General features: G+C 36.4%; 1 protein-coding gene across 1 annotated transcript in view; it reads left to right on the top strand.

Annotated features, from left to right (window-relative positions):
• The window catches only part of GTF2A1 (general transcription factor IIA subunit 1), a 45,311-nt gene that overhangs the window by 18,476 nt on the left and 6,351 nt on the right, over positions 1-20,484 (top strand). The window contains exons 4-8 of the mRNA XM_003808896.5: positions 650-714; positions 4,826-4,901; positions 6,062-6,195; positions 9,473-9,793; positions 16,669-16,758. Of these exons, the coding sequence (XP_003808944.1) occupies positions 650-714; positions 4,826-4,901; positions 6,062-6,195; positions 9,473-9,793; positions 16,669-16,758 (686 nt within the window). The remainder of the gene's footprint in view (positions 1-649; positions 715-4,825; positions 4,902-6,061; positions 6,196-9,472; positions 9,794-16,668; positions 16,759-20,484) is intronic.

Raw genomic sequence — 20,484 nt, 5'->3', positions numbered from 1 at the left:
ACAGTGGTATCATTGTATCAGTAAAACAGTTAACCTTGAGTTAAGACAAAATTATGTTTGAAAATGTCCAGTTTACTTAAGAATGCATAGAACTATGTATGTTTAGATGTTAAGGTAACTCACTACTTCATGTTCCTAAATTCCCTTGCATCCTTAGGAATTGCCACTTAATTTTTTTTTTTTGATATGGAACCTTGTCACCCATGTTAGAGTGCAGTGGCGCGATCTCAGCTCACTGCAACCTCCAGTTCCCGAGTTCAAGTGATTCTCATGCCTCAGCCTGACACCCAACTAATTTTTTTGTATTTTTAGTAGAGATGGGGTTTCACCATATTGGCCAGTCTGGTCTTGAACTCCTGACCTCAAGTGATCCACCCGCCTTGGCCTCCCAAAGTGCTGTAATTACAGGTGTGAGCCACCACGCCTGGGCTTAAATATTTTTTAATGTTTTCTAGTATAGGGTGGGTATATCACAGCTGTTATTTGCCATATACATTTATAATGTCCTGAGATGAAATGATTGAAAGCATTTGAGTGCAGAAAACATGGAAAACATGAAAAAAGTTTTCATCATTGTATGTAAAGTGTTCTTGTGATTATAAAATAGCCTCATGGTTCCTTGTTTGCATGTTCGCTTGTTTTTTTGTAGCCACAGCACCACAAGTTATTGTTCCGGATTCTAAGTTGATACAGCATATGAATGCATCAAACATGGTAAGACTTAGAATGTAGCAGTTTGATTGGCTGTACTTAATTCTAACCCACATTGTAATTATGCCTATATATGTCCTATATTAACAACTTGAAGTTTATTGAAGACTCAAGCAAAACAGCTGTTTTAGTTTCCTGAATATTGGATCTGAAGTTTAGCTTGGTACCTAGACATTAAGGTTCATAAAATTACGGAATTGTTTAAGAATACCAGAAGAATGGTGCTTTGTGAGAGTTATTCCATTCCCTACTATTTCCGAAAAAGTTTTAGGGTACCTACCAAGCTTATAATGCCAAGTATGGTTCTGTTTCAGGAGATCTAGTAATTGCAAGAGGGTGGGAAGGCTAAGAATTGTGAACTTTTAAAAAATGAAGATAGACTGTTTGGATAGTTCAGTATAACTATTTTTAAAATCAAGCATTTAAAAATATTACTCTGACTTAACCATAGTATAGTCTAATAAGTCATTATAGTGTGTAAATTACCACAGAATACATTTTAACCAGCTGAGTTATATTAGAATTTTTATATTTCTGAGGACTATCCACTAAACTTTACAAGTCCTCACTCATATTTTCAAATTACATTTCAGACATGTAATATTTCTCAACAAATGTAGTATAGGTTAACTGTAAACTTGAAAGAACCTCTTCAGATCCTTAGAATATCTTTACCTATATCCTTGAAGTTGTTTTTTGTTTTTTGTTTTTTTGGATAAAACATTAAAATATAGTCAGATTAGAGTAGTTCGATACTTCCTTATAAATGGTTTTTCTTTATTCTGTTTAAAATATACAGACTGTTGATTTCATTGAGTGGTGACTCAGCTCTTACATTTCATTCTTCAGCCAAAACTTTTATTTAAAGGTGAAAGAATCAATATTTGTAAAAAGATCTTTTAACCTATGTAACTAGTTAGTACTAGAAATGAGATTTTTTTTTCCCTCCGTTCAAGTTTTTTTTTTTTTTTGAAGATGGAGTCTCACCCTGTCACCCAGGCTGGAGTGCAGTGGTGTGATCTTGGCTAACTGCAACCTCCGCCTCCTAGGTTCAAGTGATCCTCCCACCTCAGCCTCTTGAGTAGCTGGGAGTACAGGTGTATGTCACCACACCTGGCTAATTTTTTTGTACTTTTAGTAGAGACAGGGTTTCACCATGTTGGCCAGGCTGGTCGCCCAACTCCTCACCTCAAGCAATCTGCCCACCTCGGCCTCCCAAAGTGTTAGGATTACAGGCGTGAGCCACCACGCCCAGCCTCAAGTTTTTTTTTAAACCAAAAAGCAGTGTATGAAAAGATCAGTTCTACTTTGTGAGTGATACTGAATCACAAAGTTCATTTGTGGTTTATAAGCCAGATAAGAAGGGCTTACCCACTAGACATATGACTTCCTCCTACACATTACCAGCCTCACAAATTCATACTGTGGCAGAATTGAAAGTTTCTACATGATAGTAGAAATTGCAGTTTTTAAATTCACAAATATCGAGGATCTCTGTTCGTACTTGTAGTTGCAGTTTCTAGAATCTTTTCGTTTACATGAAAATAAAAAATTTCATGCCTGTTATTTCTCACAAGATTTTTTTATTGGAAAAAACTCCATTTTAAGTCTAAGGCCCCAATTTTTTTTAACCTCCACCCTTAAAAAAAAAAAGTCTCACTATATGTTGCTTATTGTAGTTGATGTTATTAAGACTATATCCTAGGGAATAACTCACATTATTTTAAAACAAATTTTGGCAGAGTCTCTTGTGGTAGGCCCCTCTAAAAGAATTTTAAATGTTGTGGAAGAGAATTTTGAATTAATAAGTTATTTCTGGGATAAAAATTAGTGGTCCATCTCTTACTTACTGGTTAAGTCTCCTTTATTCTAAAGAGCATATGTATTTAAACAAATCATAGGTCAGTTACTCAGGAAAATTGATTTAACATTTCTGTATATTTTATATTTTACTTTGTTGTTTTTAGTCAGTGTTTCCTTCATGTATTTCTGAACATAATCAGTATAGGCTCTGTACCAATAAAAGTGTTTTAGGTTTTTGTGGGTTTGCATTATTCTGATTCAGAAATAGCAAAAATATATTTGTTCTTTCTAATGGCTCTGTTTGCATTAGAAATGAACTAATCATAAAAACGTGAGATAATATAGTAGAAGGCTATTTCAGGGAACTTCTAGAAAACCATTGTTTTCGGTTCTTTTTTATGAAATGATTGGTCTAATGCATTATTTGTGTTTGGGCTGTTTTGTGGAATACAAGAAGAAATTTTAATAGTTATTAAGTATAAGGTGGTTAGTGTATGGTACATGACTCAGCAAATATATGCTATGCAGCTTGAATTTGTGGAGGGTGTGCAGGTAGTTATTGGGTCGTGTATTCTATATGGAAACTACTATGTCAGTTTGCTGGTAGAGGGAGAATTGCTGTCTTTCAAAATATGAATTATAGGCACTTAATATTTGTAAATATTTTTGTTTTTTTCTTTTTAAATATTTCTTAATAGTATGTGGTGGTTAATATTTTCCTTAAACTTAGATAACCTTTAATTTGCTTATATAGCCAAGATTTATCTTAAATTGGGTAATTGAGTATCCAACTTAAATACGAATCACCCGGGTGGGCTATAGTTAAATTCCGGAGACACAGTGGGAATTTCAGGCCCAAGATGTAGAAATTACTTAGGTTTGTCAAGTGACAACAAGTGTATTTTCTTGGAAAGCTATGTACCTAGAGCCCAGACTAGACAGTAGTTGAACTATTAACTCAGTTTAATAATTTTCTAAGTTTGTTGACTTATCTGACACTAGCATTTCCAAAGCAGTTATATTTATTTTTTTAAGCTTTTCCAGATATGGGTAGTTCTAAAACTGTATAGGTTAGATTGAATGTATGAATGGTTGGTAGCTAAAGAAGATTGAAAAGAGAGGGAAAAAACTACCAAAATGTGTAGCTATAGTGGGATACAGGAAAATACTTAAAGTGCAGAATAAAAAACCAGAGAATGGCATAATTCTTTGCGGGAGGACAGGAGGAGAAAACTCTCCAGAACTCTCCAGGAAGTCAAGAATTTGTCCTGGATTTAAAGAAATTCATAATATAATCCCGTCTATATCTTTATAACTTAAGTGTCACATACTAACTTGATTTCAAAATGTTGAAACTAAAGTTTGTGACTGTTGCCCAGGCTGGAGTGCAGTGGCACAATCTCGGCTCACTGCAACCTCCACCTTCAGGTTCAAGCCATCTTCCCACCTCACCCTCCCAAGTAGCTGGGACTACAGGTGTGCACCACCATGCTCAGCTAATTTTTGTATTTTTTGTAGAAATGGGATTTCACCATATTGCCCAGGCTGGTCTCAAACTCCTGAGCTCAAGCGATCTGCCCACGTGGGCCTCCTAAAGTGCTGAGATTACAGGCGTGAGCCAGTCTGCCTGGTGTGACTTTTCTTAAGATTTACAGATCTTTTGTATTAATCTGTTATTAATACATGTTTCACCTAGAATATAATGCCAGTATGTCCCTTTTTTCTTTGCTAATATGACATCTTAGAAGAATTGTCAGCTGTACTCCCAGTGAAGTCTTCTGATACAGTGTTCTTTATAGATATCTGTTGATTTTAGTAGAAATTTTAAAAGTTAAGAATTCTAAAAAGTAGATAATTATACTTTTATCTCAAGGAAATGGGGATAAGGAAACAGTGGGAAAGGAAGCAATAATGAAATAGCCATTTCATATATTGTACAGCATTGTTAATGTGGGTATTGTCTAAAAATGTGTAGGTTAGATTGAGTATAGGAAGGCTTGGTACCTTAAAGAAGATTGATGGGACAAGAAGGAAAAAAAAACTGCAGTACCTGTGAGATTTACTTAGAGCACCTTCTCTAGGGGAAAAAACCCAATTATATTGTTGTATTTAACTGCTTAAAATAATTTAGTAGGTTGGAGGCTAGGTTGGTCAGTCTTGTACCATTTTATAAAATGGGATTTAGCCTTACTAGATTTTTTAAATTTTGGTATATTATAAACACAAAGTTTCATACACTATTAAAATATGCTAGAGAGAAACAGTATTATATATGTATGTGGTTTTGATATTTTTTCTTTGTTTTTTTCAGAGTGCTGCTGCTACAGCTGCTACCTTAGCACTCCCTGCAGGTGTGACTCCTGTTCAGCAGATATTAACAAACTCAGGTAATTAGGAATGATGGAACCATTTTAAAATGTAATTCAGAAAATTGTACTATCTAGCCCTTAGGTTTTGTCTTCTTTGAAAGACAGAAAATACTAATATTTCTTTTACCATTTGGTTTAGGTTATTAAAATAACTTTATTTGAGGGCTGTAACACAACTGTAATCGTTGTTGAGGATACAGTAAAGAAGATGAAAATAGTACTTGAACCTTTGATCTGTGCATGATAACCCTATTATTGAAGTATGATTATATAAAAATGCTTACTTAGTTTTTTACTGAACACATTTAACATGCCAAGTGAGTATTAAACTTATTTGAACTTGTGATATCAAAGTAATTCCTAGAGCATATTAAGAGCAAATTTATTGTATGCTATTATTATACATAGTATCTCTTCATTGACAAAAGACCAATGTCTAGCTCATGTGTTTTGGCATATTGGTGCTTGAAAAATTTATTTACATGGATTTTAAGTGTTCCCTATAATCTTGATTATATAGTTATTATTTATTTTCTATTCTGTGTATGTTATTTTTGTTAATTTGTAAATTTGTGAAATTAGGGGCTTGTCTTGCTACATATTTTAATAAGATGTAATTTGCTTTTTAATCAATTCAAGATTCTGGGTTATCTAAAGGAACATATTGGGGGAATTTGATTCTGTGTGAATTGTATGACAATGATAACTGGTTCTGTGAACTTTTATTGCTTTTAGCAATTTTGAAGCAAAGTTCTTTGGTGCTTTGTTTGGTTCAAGATATTAAATGAGCTATTAAGCTTTTGTTCCTTTAAAGCTTTAAAAATGAACAGCTCCCGAAGTGTCTGATCTTACTGCTCTTTCTTCACTCCTAAGGTTAGCAAAGATAATGTAAGCTTTAGTCAAGTCTCATAATCTGTTGTTAAAACCTTGTTGGAAATAGCTGAATGAGGATGTAAATATGAAAAATAAAACATTTTAAGGAATGTATTTGAACATGGCGAGAAGTCAGAGAAGGGCAGGATTATGCATACTGTGTATGAATGACAACCTTTAATAAAATTGTTAGTTTTCTTGATAATTTCTTGTGCCTTTGGTGGTATGAAATTAAATATGAATTCATTTCTTTTGAGATGGTCACTGCTAAAATGATAACTCGGAATGCATGCTTTTTGCTTTAGGCCAGCTTCTTCAGGTGGTCAGAGCAGCCAATGGTGCCCAATATATCTTTCAGCCTCAGCAGTCAGTGGTTCTACAACAACAGGTTATACCACAAATGCAGCCTGGTGGAGTACAAGCTCCTGTTATACAGCAGGTAAAATAATCTTCTATTATGATCAGTATGGGGTTCTGTTTTATTCTGTATGTATTCCCTGGGTAGTTTCCCTCTCCTTATATGCACAAAAGACTTTTTCAGTGCTACAGACCCAGTTGTTTCAAATTTCTCCTGTATACAGCTTAACTTAGATTCAGCATGTATTAAACATGTATTAAACAATTACTGTTGTCTCTGCCCATCCTTCATCATCCCCTCGAAGGTGGCAGCACTCTCCTTCCAGCTTCCTAAGCTGGTCATTCAGCCTTTATTCAATAAGCAGTTACTGAGTCTCGGGGTATTCACAAGGGTCAGGGGATTTAGGAGTGAATGACGCAGACATGACTCTAGTTTTATGATGCTTACTGGAAGTGGGTGTGTAGAATCCTCCCTTTTCCTTACCTCTAATATCCAAGGTATCAAGCCCTACCAATTCTTGTTAATAGTTTTTCTTTTCTTTTTTTTTTTTTTTCGAGACAGAGTCTTGCTCTTTCACCCAGGCTGGAGTGCAGTGGCGCGATCTCAGCTCACTGCAACCTCTGCTTGCTGGGTTCATGCCATTCTCCTGCCTCAGCCTCCCAAGTAGCTGGGACTACAGGCGCCCGCCACCACACTTGGCTAACTTTTGTATTTTTAGTAGAGACGGGGTTTCACCGTGTTAGCTAGGATGGTTTCTATCTCCTTACCTTGTGATCCACCCGCCTCGGCCTCCCAAAGTGCTGGGATTACAGATGTGAGCCACTGCGCCCGGCCTTTTTTTTTTCTTTAACTGCAGTTTTGCCATGGTTTGCAGTCCCTTAATATGTTTGACACTGTTTTTTTCTCAGCCTCTTTTTTCATTTCCTTAGTTCATACTGTCCATGATTTGTCACTAAAATGCTGCATTGTCTTCTTAATGGTTTCTCTGCCTCTCATCTTTTGCCCTTCTAACCAACCTGGCTGATTTATAGTCATCTTTTTTTTTTTTTTTTTTTTTTTTTTTTTTGAGACAGAGTCTCTCTCTGTCACCTAGGGTGGAGTGCAATGGTGCAATCTCAACTCACTGCAACTTCCGCCTCCTGGGTTCAAGTGATTCTCCTGCCTCAGCCTCCTGAGTAGCTGGGATTAGTGGCACGCACCACTGTGCCCAGCTAATTTTTGTATTTTTAATAGAGACAGAGTTTCACCATGTCTAGGTTGGACTTGAACTCCTGACTTCAGGTGATCTGCCCGCTTTTGCCTCCCAAAGTGCTGGGATTATGGGCGTGAGCCACTGTGCCTGGCCTGTCTTTCTAAAAATCCTAAAACTTTTAACAGCTTTTCATTGCCTACTGAGAAGAGCCTAAACAACTCAACATGGTTTATAAAATCTTTTTGTGGATCTTGTTTCTTTGAACTCTCCAGGTTTATTTCTTGCCATGCTCCCAGTTATTTTCTTTAGCTGCATTTACATCAAAATAAACACTTGGATCTACTTGTGTTATATTCTTGTGCTTTGAGCACTAAAATGAAAGAGGAATGGTTATTTTCTTGAGGAACTTATGTACTTTATATGTTTATGTGTCTGTCTCTTTTTTAAATGTCAGTAAAATAGTATGATGATAGAGACAAGATCAGAGCAGTACTATTAATCCAGTTTATTTACATCTTTCCAAAATTATGTACTGCTGTCACTTCTGGGTTTCACTTGATGTTACACTTCTCTTAAGAATGCCGTCTGGCAACTCCCTGCACTTCCCCCAAACAAATAGAAAAACCTGGCTAATCTCCTTAAAGCAGCGGTCCCCTAGCTTTTTGACACCAGGGACTGGTTTTTGCGGAAGACAATTTTTCCATGTACTGGGCAGCAGGGATGGTTTCGGGGTGAAACTTTTAATTCAGGTCATCAGGCATAAGGAGTGCACAACCTCCATCCTTGCATGTGCAGTTCACAGTAGGGTTCCTGCTCCTATGAGAATCTCATGCTGCTGCTGATCTGACAGGAAGCAGAGTTCAGGTGGTGATGCTGGCTCATCCACCACTCACCTCCTGCTGTGCAGCCCAGTTTCTAACGGGTTGGGGACCGCTGCCTTTAAGCACAAACAGAAACTACTTACTAATAATATAAGTAATATTTGATCATGCTTTGTCCCCTAAGTTGAATTTGGTACACTCTCTTGTGTTCCCATAACACTGCGTCATATTTGTACTACATCTTCTGTGTTTTTGAGTTGTTAGTGCTTTGTCTATTATACCATTTTTTTGTCTTTTGTGTTGTTACACCATGTGTAAGCATTTTAAAGGAAATACTGTGTCTTATTTTTGCATTCCTTGAACCTAATGGCAAGTAACAAGCATCTAGTCCTCCTCCTTTATTGTAATACATATAGTTAATATTTGTTAGTATATATTTTTTCAAGTTGTGGCTTACTTTAGAATCCTAGATGCAGAACCTGGAAAGGAACTTCAGAAATCTGATCTGGTGGTTTTTAGAAAAATAATTAGCTTTTATCTCACACTGAGTCAGAATATTAGGGGTATGGCCAAGGTATCAGTACTTTTTAAGCTGCCAGGTGGTTCATATTTGCAGCCAGGATTGAGAACCATTGAGCCTAGTTTGACAGTGAAACAACAGAGGCCAAGAGGAGTTAAATGACTTGCGTCTGCTGTATTTATGTCTGACTTTAGACAAAAGTAGACCCAGGTTGGCCAGGCGTTGTGGCTCACGCCTGTAATCCCAGCACTTTGGGAGGCGGGCGGATCATGAGGTCGTGTGTTCGAGACCAGCCTGACCAACATGGTAAAACCCCGTCTCTGCTAAAAATAACAAAATTAGCCGGGCATGGTGGCACGCACCTGTAGTCCCAGCTACTCAGGAGGCTGAGGTGGGAGAATCACTTGAACCCAGGAGGCAGGGGTTGCAGTGAGCCGAGATCACACCATTGCAGTCCAGCCTGGGTGACAGAACGAGACTCCATCTATAAAAAAAAAAAAAAGGTAGACCCAGGTTTTCAGATTCTCAGTCCAGTGTTCTTCATGTGAAGGCAGTGTATAACTTTTGTCCTGGTAGCTGGCATATACATAGTATGTGCTCAATAAATGAAGCAGTTATCTTTAGAAAATCCTTATTTTCTAGAAATTTGATAAAATAGAAATTTAATGGGTCACTAGTTAAACTAATTGCTTTTGTACTTTGGTAGTTTTTAACTGTGTATGAAATATGGCCATTCTGGTGAATCTTAAGCATTTGTTTCTATTTCTGTGTACCATACTTGATCCTCTTAACTAGTTACTGTTATGTGGTTTTCTTTTGCTTTAGGTGCTGGCTCCTCTTCCTGGAGGGATTTCACCACAGACAGGTGTCATCATCCAGCCTCAGCAAATCTTATTTACAGGAAATAAGACTCAAGTTATACCTACGACAGTGGCAGCACCTACACCAGCCCAAGCACAGATAACTGCAACTGGCCAGCAGCAACCGCAGGCCCAGCCTGCTCAAACACAAGCTCCATTGGTCTTACAAGTTGATGGAACTGGGGATACATCATCTGAAGAAGATGAAGATGAAGAAGAAGACTATGATGATGATGAGGAGGAAGACAAAGAGAAAGATGGAGCTGAAGATGGGCAGGTGGAAGAAGTAAGTTTCTAGTAACATACTTAAAATAATCTACTTGATTATTTCCTTTTTTAGTTGGTACAAAACTGATAAATTATATCCTGTTTTTTTCAGAGACTGTTAGGTGCTGTACAACATAAGATTTTAAAGATAAAGTTAGATTGTTTTAACTTTAGTAAGGTTTTTATATTCTGGCTATATTTATCTTCATAAAATATAACTTTCATATAGCTGGTAATAAAAAATGTGTAACAAATTAAATTGTATTAATATGTGTAGTAAAGAGTACAGGTAATTCTAACTCTGGCTTACGCATTTATAATGTGGCTTAAACATAAGACATTGGTAGATAAATAGATGTGGTTAATCTTTTGCTTCAGTAATTTAAAAAGCGTGGCAACATTTGGGGAGAGAGCAAACTCAAGAACCAAATGTCACAAATTTATTAAATATTTAAAACCTTTTGGGCCATGTTCTATACCACTTCCTTAAAAACCTAGAATGTCTGTGTTCTTCTAGAAGCATATAAATATGCCTTTGTTTTCCTCACTATTTCAGCTTAGTTACTAGGCTCCAAAAACTATTTGTCCCACCACAATTTTCACTGTTAATTGCCTTCGTTAGCCTAAAATGCAGTCTTTTTGTTTCTTAGTACAAAGTTCTTCTAAATTATCTAAGTGATTTTTTTTCTGAAGAAAACATAGTTTATTATTGAATATTGAATAGACACAAATGAATAGAAATGTTTCAAGATAAAAATCATCCTGGTGCCCACCATCTAGTTAAAATAAAATTCCATTATTTAAAGTGCCTTAGATGCCTCTCTCTAATCCCATCATTCCTAGGCCATCAAAGTACCTTTGCTCATACATTTGTGTTGATTATTAATTGCTTTTATATTTTACCATATATATCTATATTCCTAAATAGCATATTGTTTAGTTTTGCATGTTTACAACGTAAATGAAGTAATTACGTATTCTTCTGCAAGTTGGTTTTTTTTCCCTTAAAATGATATTCCTGAGGTTTATCCAAGTTGTTGCATATAGCTATAATTATTTTCATTGCTGAATATACCATAATTTTATTTGTCAATTTTTCTAATCCAGTGGACATCAGGATTGTTTCTTGTTGTTTACTGTTACAAACAGTTATAAAATATTGTAGTGTATGTCTTCTGGGGACACAAATGCAAGAGGTTCTCTAAATTTTATACCGAACATTGAACTTCTGGCTCCTAAGTCATGCACATCTGCAACTTTATAATAAAATGCCAAATCACTTCTGCCATTCAGTACATAATTGTGCAGATGTCCATACCCCCTTATCAATACCTGATAGTGTCAGGCTTCCTGATTTTTGCTGGTCTGGTAGGTAGAAAATAGTATTTCATTTTGGTTTTAGTTTGCATTTCCTCACTTAGGAGTTTTAGCCTCTTTTTGTATATTTATTTGATATTTGTGTTTTGTATAGAAGTGCTTATTGAGGTCTCTTGCCCATTTCCTCCCCCTAAATTCTTCATAGTTTCAGTGCTACTCGAAGTAACATGTTTTTATTACCTTTTCCAGTTTATTGGTAGGATGGAAATATGTAGCGCTTTTAATATTCATCCTTGAACCAGCCACCGTCCTAATGTCTTTTGTTAGTCCTCATAATGTATCTGTAGATTCTTTTGTATCTTCTGTGTAGACTTTCACATCTTATATGAAGAATGGCAGTTTTTTGTGGCTTATTGGCTAAGCCTTCGGGAACAGTATTGATTAGAAATGGTGATAGCAGGCACTCTTCTCTTCTTCTTAAACTGAAAAGTAATCTTTTCCATGCTTCACTGTTAAGTTTAATGTTCGTTGTGGGTTTTCTTTTTTTTTTAATGGATATCTTCATCAGGTTAAGTAAATTCCCTTCTTTGCATTGCTTTGTTTTTTAAACTGTAAGTGAATGTTGCATTTAATTAAACACCTTTTCTGCAATGATTTGTACAATTTCTCACGTAATGTTATTTATAATGGAGTTCATTAATTGATTTTCTATTTGTAAACCAATCTTGTACTCCTGGGATAGCACAACTTGATCATTTTATATTTCTCTTTTTATAAATTGCTGAATTCATTTTGTTGAGGACTTTTTTGTAGATATTTATGATTGATAGATACTGTCTGTGATTTTCTGTTCTCATACTCTTCTTACAAGGTTTTCAGTTATGGTAGCTTTGTTAAATGAATTTGGGGACATGTTTCCTGTATTTTGAACTCTTTTTTTTTTTTCAAAGATTGTATTTAATTCTTCTGTTGATATTTATTAAAACATGCCACTACAGATACCTGGGTCTAGTAATCTCATGCCCTTCAAGTATTTTGTTTCTGTTTGAGACCGTTTTGATAAGTTATATTTTTCTAGGACTCTCTATATATTTATCTAAATTTTCAAGTTGATTAACATAAAGTTAATCATGATATTGTCTTTTTGATGCCAGAATCCTTTGTCATCTTCATTCCTAATATAATTATTGTGCCATCTTTTTTTTCCCTGTTCAGTCTTACCAGGGATGTGTTGATTTTATTAATGTTTTCAAAGAGTAAACTTTTAGCTTTATTCTCTCTAGTGTGTTTTTCCCATTCTATTCTTTTCTGACTTAACTGTTTTGTTTGTAGAGAATATGATCTGTGTGATGTGTGAAGCTTTTGAAATTGCTTGAGACTTGCTTGATTTGGTCAGTTTTTGTATATGCTTTGAAAAGAATGTGTTTTCTGCACTTGTTTGGTATTTGTATGTGTCTGTTAGATTTATATTGTCAGTAGGTTTGCTCAGATGCTCTTTATGTATCCTTGATATTTTTTGTGTGCTTGATCCATTTTTTTTTTTGAGATGGAGTCTCGCTCTGTCACCCAAACTGGAGTGCAGTGGCACTATCTCTGCTCACTGCAGGCTCCGTCCCCCGGGTTTACGCCATTCTCCTGCCTCAGCCTCCTGAGTAGCTGGGACTAGAGGCGCCCGCCACCTCGCCCGGCTAATTTTTTGTATTTTTAGTAGAGATGGGGTTTCGCTGTGTTAGCCAGGATGGTCTCGATCTCCTGACCTCGTGATCCGCCCACCTTCGCCTCCCAAAGTGCTGGGATTATAGGCATGAGCCACCGCGCCTGGCCACTTGATCCATTTTTTACTACTGAGTGAGATATGTTCATGTTTCCTACTATGGTAGTTGATATATTTCTTCTTGTTTTTCTGCCATTTTTCCTTTTTGTATTTTGAGCCTCAAAACAGGTGCATGTAAGTTTAACATTCATTGTTTTTTCTCAGTGAGTTGAACCATTTATGATCATACAGTGTCTTAAGTTATTGCTAGTAATTTTTTTTAACCATGAAGTCTGTTTGTATGATACTGTTAGAGCTGTACCAGCTTTGTTGTGGTTAGAATTTGCCTGGTACAGCTTTTTTCATTCTTTCACTTTTCAAACATTTTGGATCTGTAAACTTAATCTTTTTAAAATAGAATATTGCTATTTATGCTATTTGTTGCAAAACTTTAACATCAACCAAGACTATTCAGTAGGGACAGAATAGTCTTCAACAAATTATGCTTGGACAATTAGATATCTGCATGCAAAAGAGTTAAGTTGGACCCCTACGGCATACCACATACAAAAATTAAAGTGGATTAGGGACCTACATCTAAGAGCTGAAATTATAAAACTCTTAGAAGAAAACATAGGGGTAAATCTCCATAGCTTTGGCAACAGTTTCTTTTTTTTTTTTCGAGACGGAGTCTCACGCTATCGCCCAGGCTGGAGTGCAGTGGCGCGATCTCGGCTCACTGCAAGCTCCGCCTCCTGGGTTCACACCATTCTCCTGCCTCAGCCTCCCAAGTAGCTGGGACTACAGGTGCCCGCCACCATGCCCAGCTAATTTTTTGTATTTTTTTTTTTTAGTAGAGACGGGGTTTCACTGTGTTAGCCAGGATAGTCTCGATCTCCTGACCTCATGATCTGCCCACCTCGGCCTCCCAAAGTACTGGGATTACAGGCGTGAGCCATTGTGCCCAGCCGCTTGCAACAGTTTTCTTAGACATGACACCCAGAGTACAAGCAATCAAAGAAAAAGTGGACTTTGTAGATTAAAAAGGTGGTTTTTGTTTTTGTTTTTGTTTGAGACAGAATCTCACTCTGTTGCCCAGACTGGAGTGCAGTGGCATGATCGTGGCTCACTGCAGCCTCAGCATCTTGACCTCCCGGGCTGGAGTGATCTTTCTGCCTCAGCCTCCTGAGTAGCTGGGAGAAAATATTTGCAAATCATGTATTTGATAAGGATCTACTATCCAGAATATATAAAGAACTCTTAAACAGCGTAACAACAAAAAGATAACGCAATTTAAAAACTGGCAAAGAACTTGAATAGACATTTCTCCAAAGAAGATACACAAATAGCTAACAAGCATATGAAAAGATGCTCAGCATCATTAGTCATTAGAGAAATGCAAATGAAAACCACAGTGAGATAACCACTTTACACCTTCTAGAATAGCTATACTCAAAAAAGAAAGAGAAAATAAATGCTGGTGAGGATTTGGAGAAATTGGAGCCCTTGTGCATTGTTGGTGGAAATGTAAAATGGTACAGCTGCTGTGGGAAACAGTTTGATAGTCCTCAAAAATTAAGTATAGAATTATCCATATGACCCAGCAGTTCCACTCTTAAATATATACACAAGAGAACTGAAAACATGTTTTTCAAAAAACTTGTATGTGACTGTTCATAGCAGCCCTATTTATGATATCCAAGTGGTATAAACCCAAATGTTCATCAGCTGATAACAGTGGAATATTATTTAGCCATAAGAAGAATGAGGTATTCGTATATGCTACAACATGGATGAACCTTGAAAACATGCTATGTGAAAGACATCAGCCACACAACGCCACATATTATATGATTCCATTTATATGAAATATCCAGAATAGGCAAATCCATACAGACAGCAGATTATAGATTGCCAGGGGACAGGGAGAATGGGGAGTGACAGCTTAATGGGTAAGAGTGATGAAATGTTCTGGAACTAGGTAGTGGTGAGTGTTATATACACTGTAAATGTTCATTGCACCTGAATTGTACATGTACAAATGCTAAAATAGTGAATGTTGTTAACTTGAATTTTACCTCAGAGATTTTTTTTTTTTTTTTGAGATGGAGTTTCACTCTGCTGCCCAGGCTGGAGTGCAGTGGTGCAATCTTGGCTTACTGCAGGCTCCGCCTTCTGGGTTCCCGCCATTCTCCTGCCTCAGCCTCCCGAGTAGCTGGGACTACAGGCACCTGCCACCATGCCCGGCTAATTTTTTTGTATTTTTAGTAGAGACAGGGTTTCACCGTGTTAGCCAGGATGGTCTCGATCTCCTGACCTCGTGATCTGCCTGCCTCAGCCTCCTAAAGTGCTGGAATTACAGGTGTGAGCCACCACGCCTGGTGTAGAAAATTTTTTTCATTTTACATTGATGATACCTATTTTAAATTAAAGAATATCTATACATACACACCTGTGTAAGTAGGTATAGGCCTAGACATAATAATTTTTTTTGTTGTTCTTATTGTTGATATAGAGTCTCAGGTTGTTGTCCAGGCTGGAGTGCAATGGTGTGATCAAGGCTCATAGCTTCAACCACCTGGATTCAAGTAATCCTCCCACCCTCATCCTCCTGAGTAGGTGGGACTATAGGCATATGCCACCATACCTCGCTAATTTTATTTTTTGTAGAGGTGGCATCTCACTGTATTTCCCTGGCTGGTCTCAAACTCCTGGCCTGAAGTGATTGTCCCGCCTAGGCCTCCCAAAGTGCTAGAATTAACAGGCATGAGCCACTGTGCCTGTCCATAATATAGTCTTGATTATTGTCTTCTCTACTTTTGTCTTCTCTTTCTGCATTTATTAGAAATCTCAGTTACATCTTCTATCTTCTGTCACAATTGAAGCGAAATTTAACATGGTTGTTTATTTTATGCTCTAGTTAGGTTTTATCTTGGCCCCTAACTCTCTTTAATGCTGAGATTTCCTACTTTCTGCCTTTAAGAAAAAAAAAAGTCTGAATCTTAATTCTGCTTCATACCTCTACCATAACCATCATCATGCTAAACATGCTGATTTGTATTTAGAGTCCAAGTTCTTTAATGTAAAGACAGCAAGGCAGACTGCTAGCCTATTGCATTGCTCTTCTTTTCTCCTCTAATTTCTCCACTGTTTTCTGTTTTATATGATTTGTAGTACATAGTGCCATTAGCTCTTTTGAACCTTCATATTAGGTCCTTTTCTAGGCATCTTAAACAGTTATTGTAGAGAATTATCTTCTTGTACTGTTTTTAAAGAATAAAGAAAATAAAGATAGGCCGGGTGTGGTGGCTCACGCCTGTAATCCCAGCACTTTGGGAGGCCTAGGCAGGTGGATCACGAGGTCAAGAGATCAAGACCATCTTGGCCAACATTGTGAAACACCGTCTGTACTAAAAACACAAAAATCAGCTGGGTGTGGTGGCGCGTGCCAGTAGTGCCAGCTACTGGGGAGGCTGAGGCAGGAGAATTGCTCGAAGCCGGGAGGCAGAGGTTGCAGTGAGCCGAGATTGCACCAGCCTGGCTACAGAGCGAGACTGTGTCTCAAAAAAAGAAAGAAGAAAATAAAGATAAACATCTTTTCAGACTTAAAAATTACATAGCTTAGCTAATTTAATTATATTTAATTTCTTACATTTCAGTAATATTGGCAAACTGTTAACAGCTGATTTGACAATATTAAATTCATGGCGTACATATATGCATTTGGCATTTGGTTCTCAAAGAACATCAAGGTCATTATATTTTTTTTTTCAGTGAATATTAAGGCCTTCTTATAGTAATAAGAACTCTCCTTTTATTTGTAGGAGCCCCTCAATAGTGAAGATGATGTGAGTGATGAGGAAGGACAGGAACTCTTTGACACAGAAAATGTTGTTGTATGCCAATATGATAAGGTAAGGATGTCATCTTCAGATTACTGACGTTATTTGTGTTGTAATTTCTTCCCTACATTATTCTTTCTGCCTTATTGAAACATTTGGGCAGCTGATTCATGCCTCTTAAATTCATTATGAATAGTACGAAAACCCTGTTAGAGTTTTGTGGATTATTTTAATAGAATGAAAGATTAATTTCTTAGCTTTGTGTTTGAAAAATAAGTTATGAATGAAATGAAAAGAGCTACGATCTTCTTTTTCTATTTAGACAGTCTTTGAACTTGTAAGCAGAGTAAACAGCCACTTTGAGGTTGTCCTTTGTGGTAATAGCTAACTCAATGAGATAATTCTGTTTTCTATTTAGCCTCAACTATCTCAAAACTAGAAGGGTTCAATTGAATCTCTGTAACTGTTTTTATTATTAAGGAAAAGACTAAGGCAATGAACAGTGCTAAAAACAAACATAAGTTTTTACTGAAAATTATTTAACTTTGCTGTAGTTTGCTAACATTAAGGAATTTTTAAACCAGATACCGTGAAAACTAGCCATTGATTCCTTATTTTCTTAATTCCTAGACAGGGTGCTTCTTTCCAAGTATTTTTGTTACATTTATTTGTATTATTTCTGAGATTTTTGTTTTCAAGACATTTAAATTGTAATACAGTTTTTTTATTACAATCATTAAATTTATAATGCATGCAAATATTACGTTGCATTTATAATTTTAGTAGAGATCTTTACCAAATGCTGAAAATTGTAACAAAAGCTTATTTATTCAACATTTATAGAGTGTAGAAATTTACCAGACACTATTCTAGGCCCTGGCGATGTAGTTATGAACATGTAAAATTCATGGCTTGCATGAAGTTTCCTTTATAGATGAAGAAAATCTTAATTCTGTTGCTTTTATGGAAATGAATGTGATAAGTAGCCGTGCTTACTTCAAACAGATCTATAGGGAGAATGCCAATACTATGGATCTTATTTACTAATAAAAAGGTGGAGTTAAGCTAGTTTTACCAGTGAAGTTATAGAATGAAGACAGTAAGGTCATTGAGAGTTTCACAGCATTCATTTTTGTGCATAATGACTTCTGAGAGACTATTCTTAAAACCATATACCATGTGCAGTATAATAAATGTAATTTCCTGTTAGATACACATAGAGCAAGACTATGAGGTTAAAACAAAAGATACCATTAAATCTTTATTGTTAGGAAGTCTCAGAGGATCTCCTTGCAACCAAATTATCCAGAACACAATTTCATGATGAGATGTCAGATTTATCAGGCAAGCGAGGACCTTTGTTTTAGCCTGACTGAAGAATATACTTTTAAGTGTCTTCCTACTTTAAGACAATGGTTGTATTCTCCTTTGGCACAAACTGTACTCATAATATTTTAAATGTTAAAATTGGTTTGTTTTGCTCCCAGAGACATTACTTTACTGTTTTAAATTAGTAAGTGGGAAATAGCTCTAAACGGTGTGCTGAATGATAAATAATTTTAAAATTTGCAGAGGTCTAATTTTGAGAATCAAATGAATTGCTCTGAAGATTGGAGGGGGGTGGTAGCTTGATGTCTTTAGCCAATAGTAAAGAACAGCAGTTTTCTTTGACTGCGCAAAATGAGGTTGGATATTGTTTGAGCCAACTTGAATTTCAGGAATGTAGTTTTGAAGCCTTAACTTTAGAATGTCAACAATGAGTCAATTTTAGAAGAGATCATAGAACGACTAATAAAGCTTGTATTGCCAATCAAATCAGAATCTTAGTTAAATGCTAATAATATGGTAGAGTTCTTGCTTACGTGTGGGTGGATAAGGGCTGATACAGCATTTAGCGAAAATAGCATCAGGTGTAGGTAAACTTGCTTTAACACATTTTTAATTAGGAAATTTAAGAGGGCTTTCTCCTGGCTTTAAGAACATTCCTTCATGAAGGGCTTAGGGCCGGTAAATAGATTACTTTTTAGTTGTGACTTTGTACTTCTATTAATATAAAAATATTTACCATTTATTACCCAACATGACTTCAGTGTTGACTGTGTGGATTAGTTGGCCCATGAAACTTTCGTACATTTATTTTTTGCAAATTGTCCTGTCCTATGACAGAATGCAGTCAGTTTCTTTACTTGTCTATAGAATCTCTTATTTCCTGGCTACTCATCACTTTCTTGTTTTTGTCTAGCTAAGCCCACTGTCTTTCTGGTTGCAGTCACTTGGTTCATGCTGGAAATACATTTGTATACACGTTTGTAGAATAAATAATACTTTATAGGAAATCAAAGAAAAGGGGAGACAGCTCTTTTCATGTGCAACAAATACTGTTTATGATGTCCCTTGGCACTATTCTTGGAGCTTGAGATACACTAATGATCAAAACAGAACAGTCCCTGCCATTGGGAAGCTTACTCCAATCAGGGGAGATAGATTCTAAAACATAATAAATTAGGATTTATTTATTTATTTAAAACATAATAAAATATTTATATGTTAGAAGCTGATAGTCGGTATGGAAAAATAAAGAGCAGGGAAAGAGGACAGGTTTGGTTTCAGTTTTAAATAGGATAGTCATAGTAGGTCTTTGGAGAAAATGACATTTTAGCAAAGACTTGGAAAGAGTTAGCCCTGTCATCTGGTGGCAGAGTCTGTTGTATGTGAGGAACAGCAAGGAGGCCTGTGTGGCTAGACTGGAGTGAGGGAAGAGGAGAGTACAGTAGTAGGTAGAGAGGTAAGGGAAGGCAGATGGTAAGGATTTTGTAAGGACATGGCTCTTACTCTTAAGTGAATCAGAAAGTTATTGGAAGGTTTCAGTGAGACAAATGGTATGAACTGATTTAAATTTTGAAAGGATTACTTTGCTTTCTTTGTAGAGAGCATATGAGGAGGAAGCAGAGGTTGCTGAAACGAGACTATTTAGGGGGATATTATAATAATTCAAATGGGAGATAATGATGACTAGGCCTATGGTGATGGTATTAAAGTTGGTGAGAAGTAGTTGGATTTTGGATTTGTTTTGAAGGAAGAATGTTAACAGCATTTCCTGACTCTGAGATTTGTGGTAGAAAAGAAAAAGGAATCAAGAATGACTCTTGAGATTTTTTGATGAGGATTCTGAAAGAAGGATGGTGATACCATCAGTTCAGATGAGGAAAAGCTGCATGTGGAGCTGGTTGGACATGCCAAGTCTGGTATGTCCGTTAGACATTCAAGTCATCAATCTTAAGATGCTACATTTAGCATTTATGTAGTGTATTTAGACCAGAGATATAATTAGTTCTTAATCCAACAGTCTCTACCCTACCTGCTGTTTTACCTTTATTGTGCTTTGTTTTGCTTTAATAAGTAAGAAAAGTTTGAATCCAGAAGAAGAACATGAGAGTAGTTTCCAAATAAGATGAAGGTTGTTTGATTGAGTGATTTTTTTTTTTTAAGTCTCAAAAAGCAGAGCTAGGATCAATAAATGGAAGTTGGAGAAGCAGATTTCCGTAAGGGTAAACTCTGAAAGATTTTACAAGAGAGCTGTTCCAAAAAGGAATAACTTAATTTGAAATTCTTTGCTCACTGTTTCTAATCGTATTTAAGCAGACACTGCACAACCATTTGCCAGGAATATGTCATAAAGAATGTTTGCACTGGGAGGTTAGGCCATGGAATTTTAGGAATGAGATCTCAGAAAATATCTGTACCTGGCCGGGTGCAGTGGCTCACGCCCGTAATCCCAGCACTTTGGGAGGCCGAGGT

Source organism: Pan paniscus, chromosome 15 (assembly GCF_029289425.2).
Source record: "Pan paniscus chromosome 15, NHGRI_mPanPan1-v2.0_pri, whole genome shotgun sequence".
Taxonomy (NCBI): Eukaryota; Metazoa; Chordata; class Mammalia; order Primates; family Hominidae; genus Pan; species Pan paniscus.
This window is presented reverse-complemented; position numbering and strand designations above follow the sequence as displayed.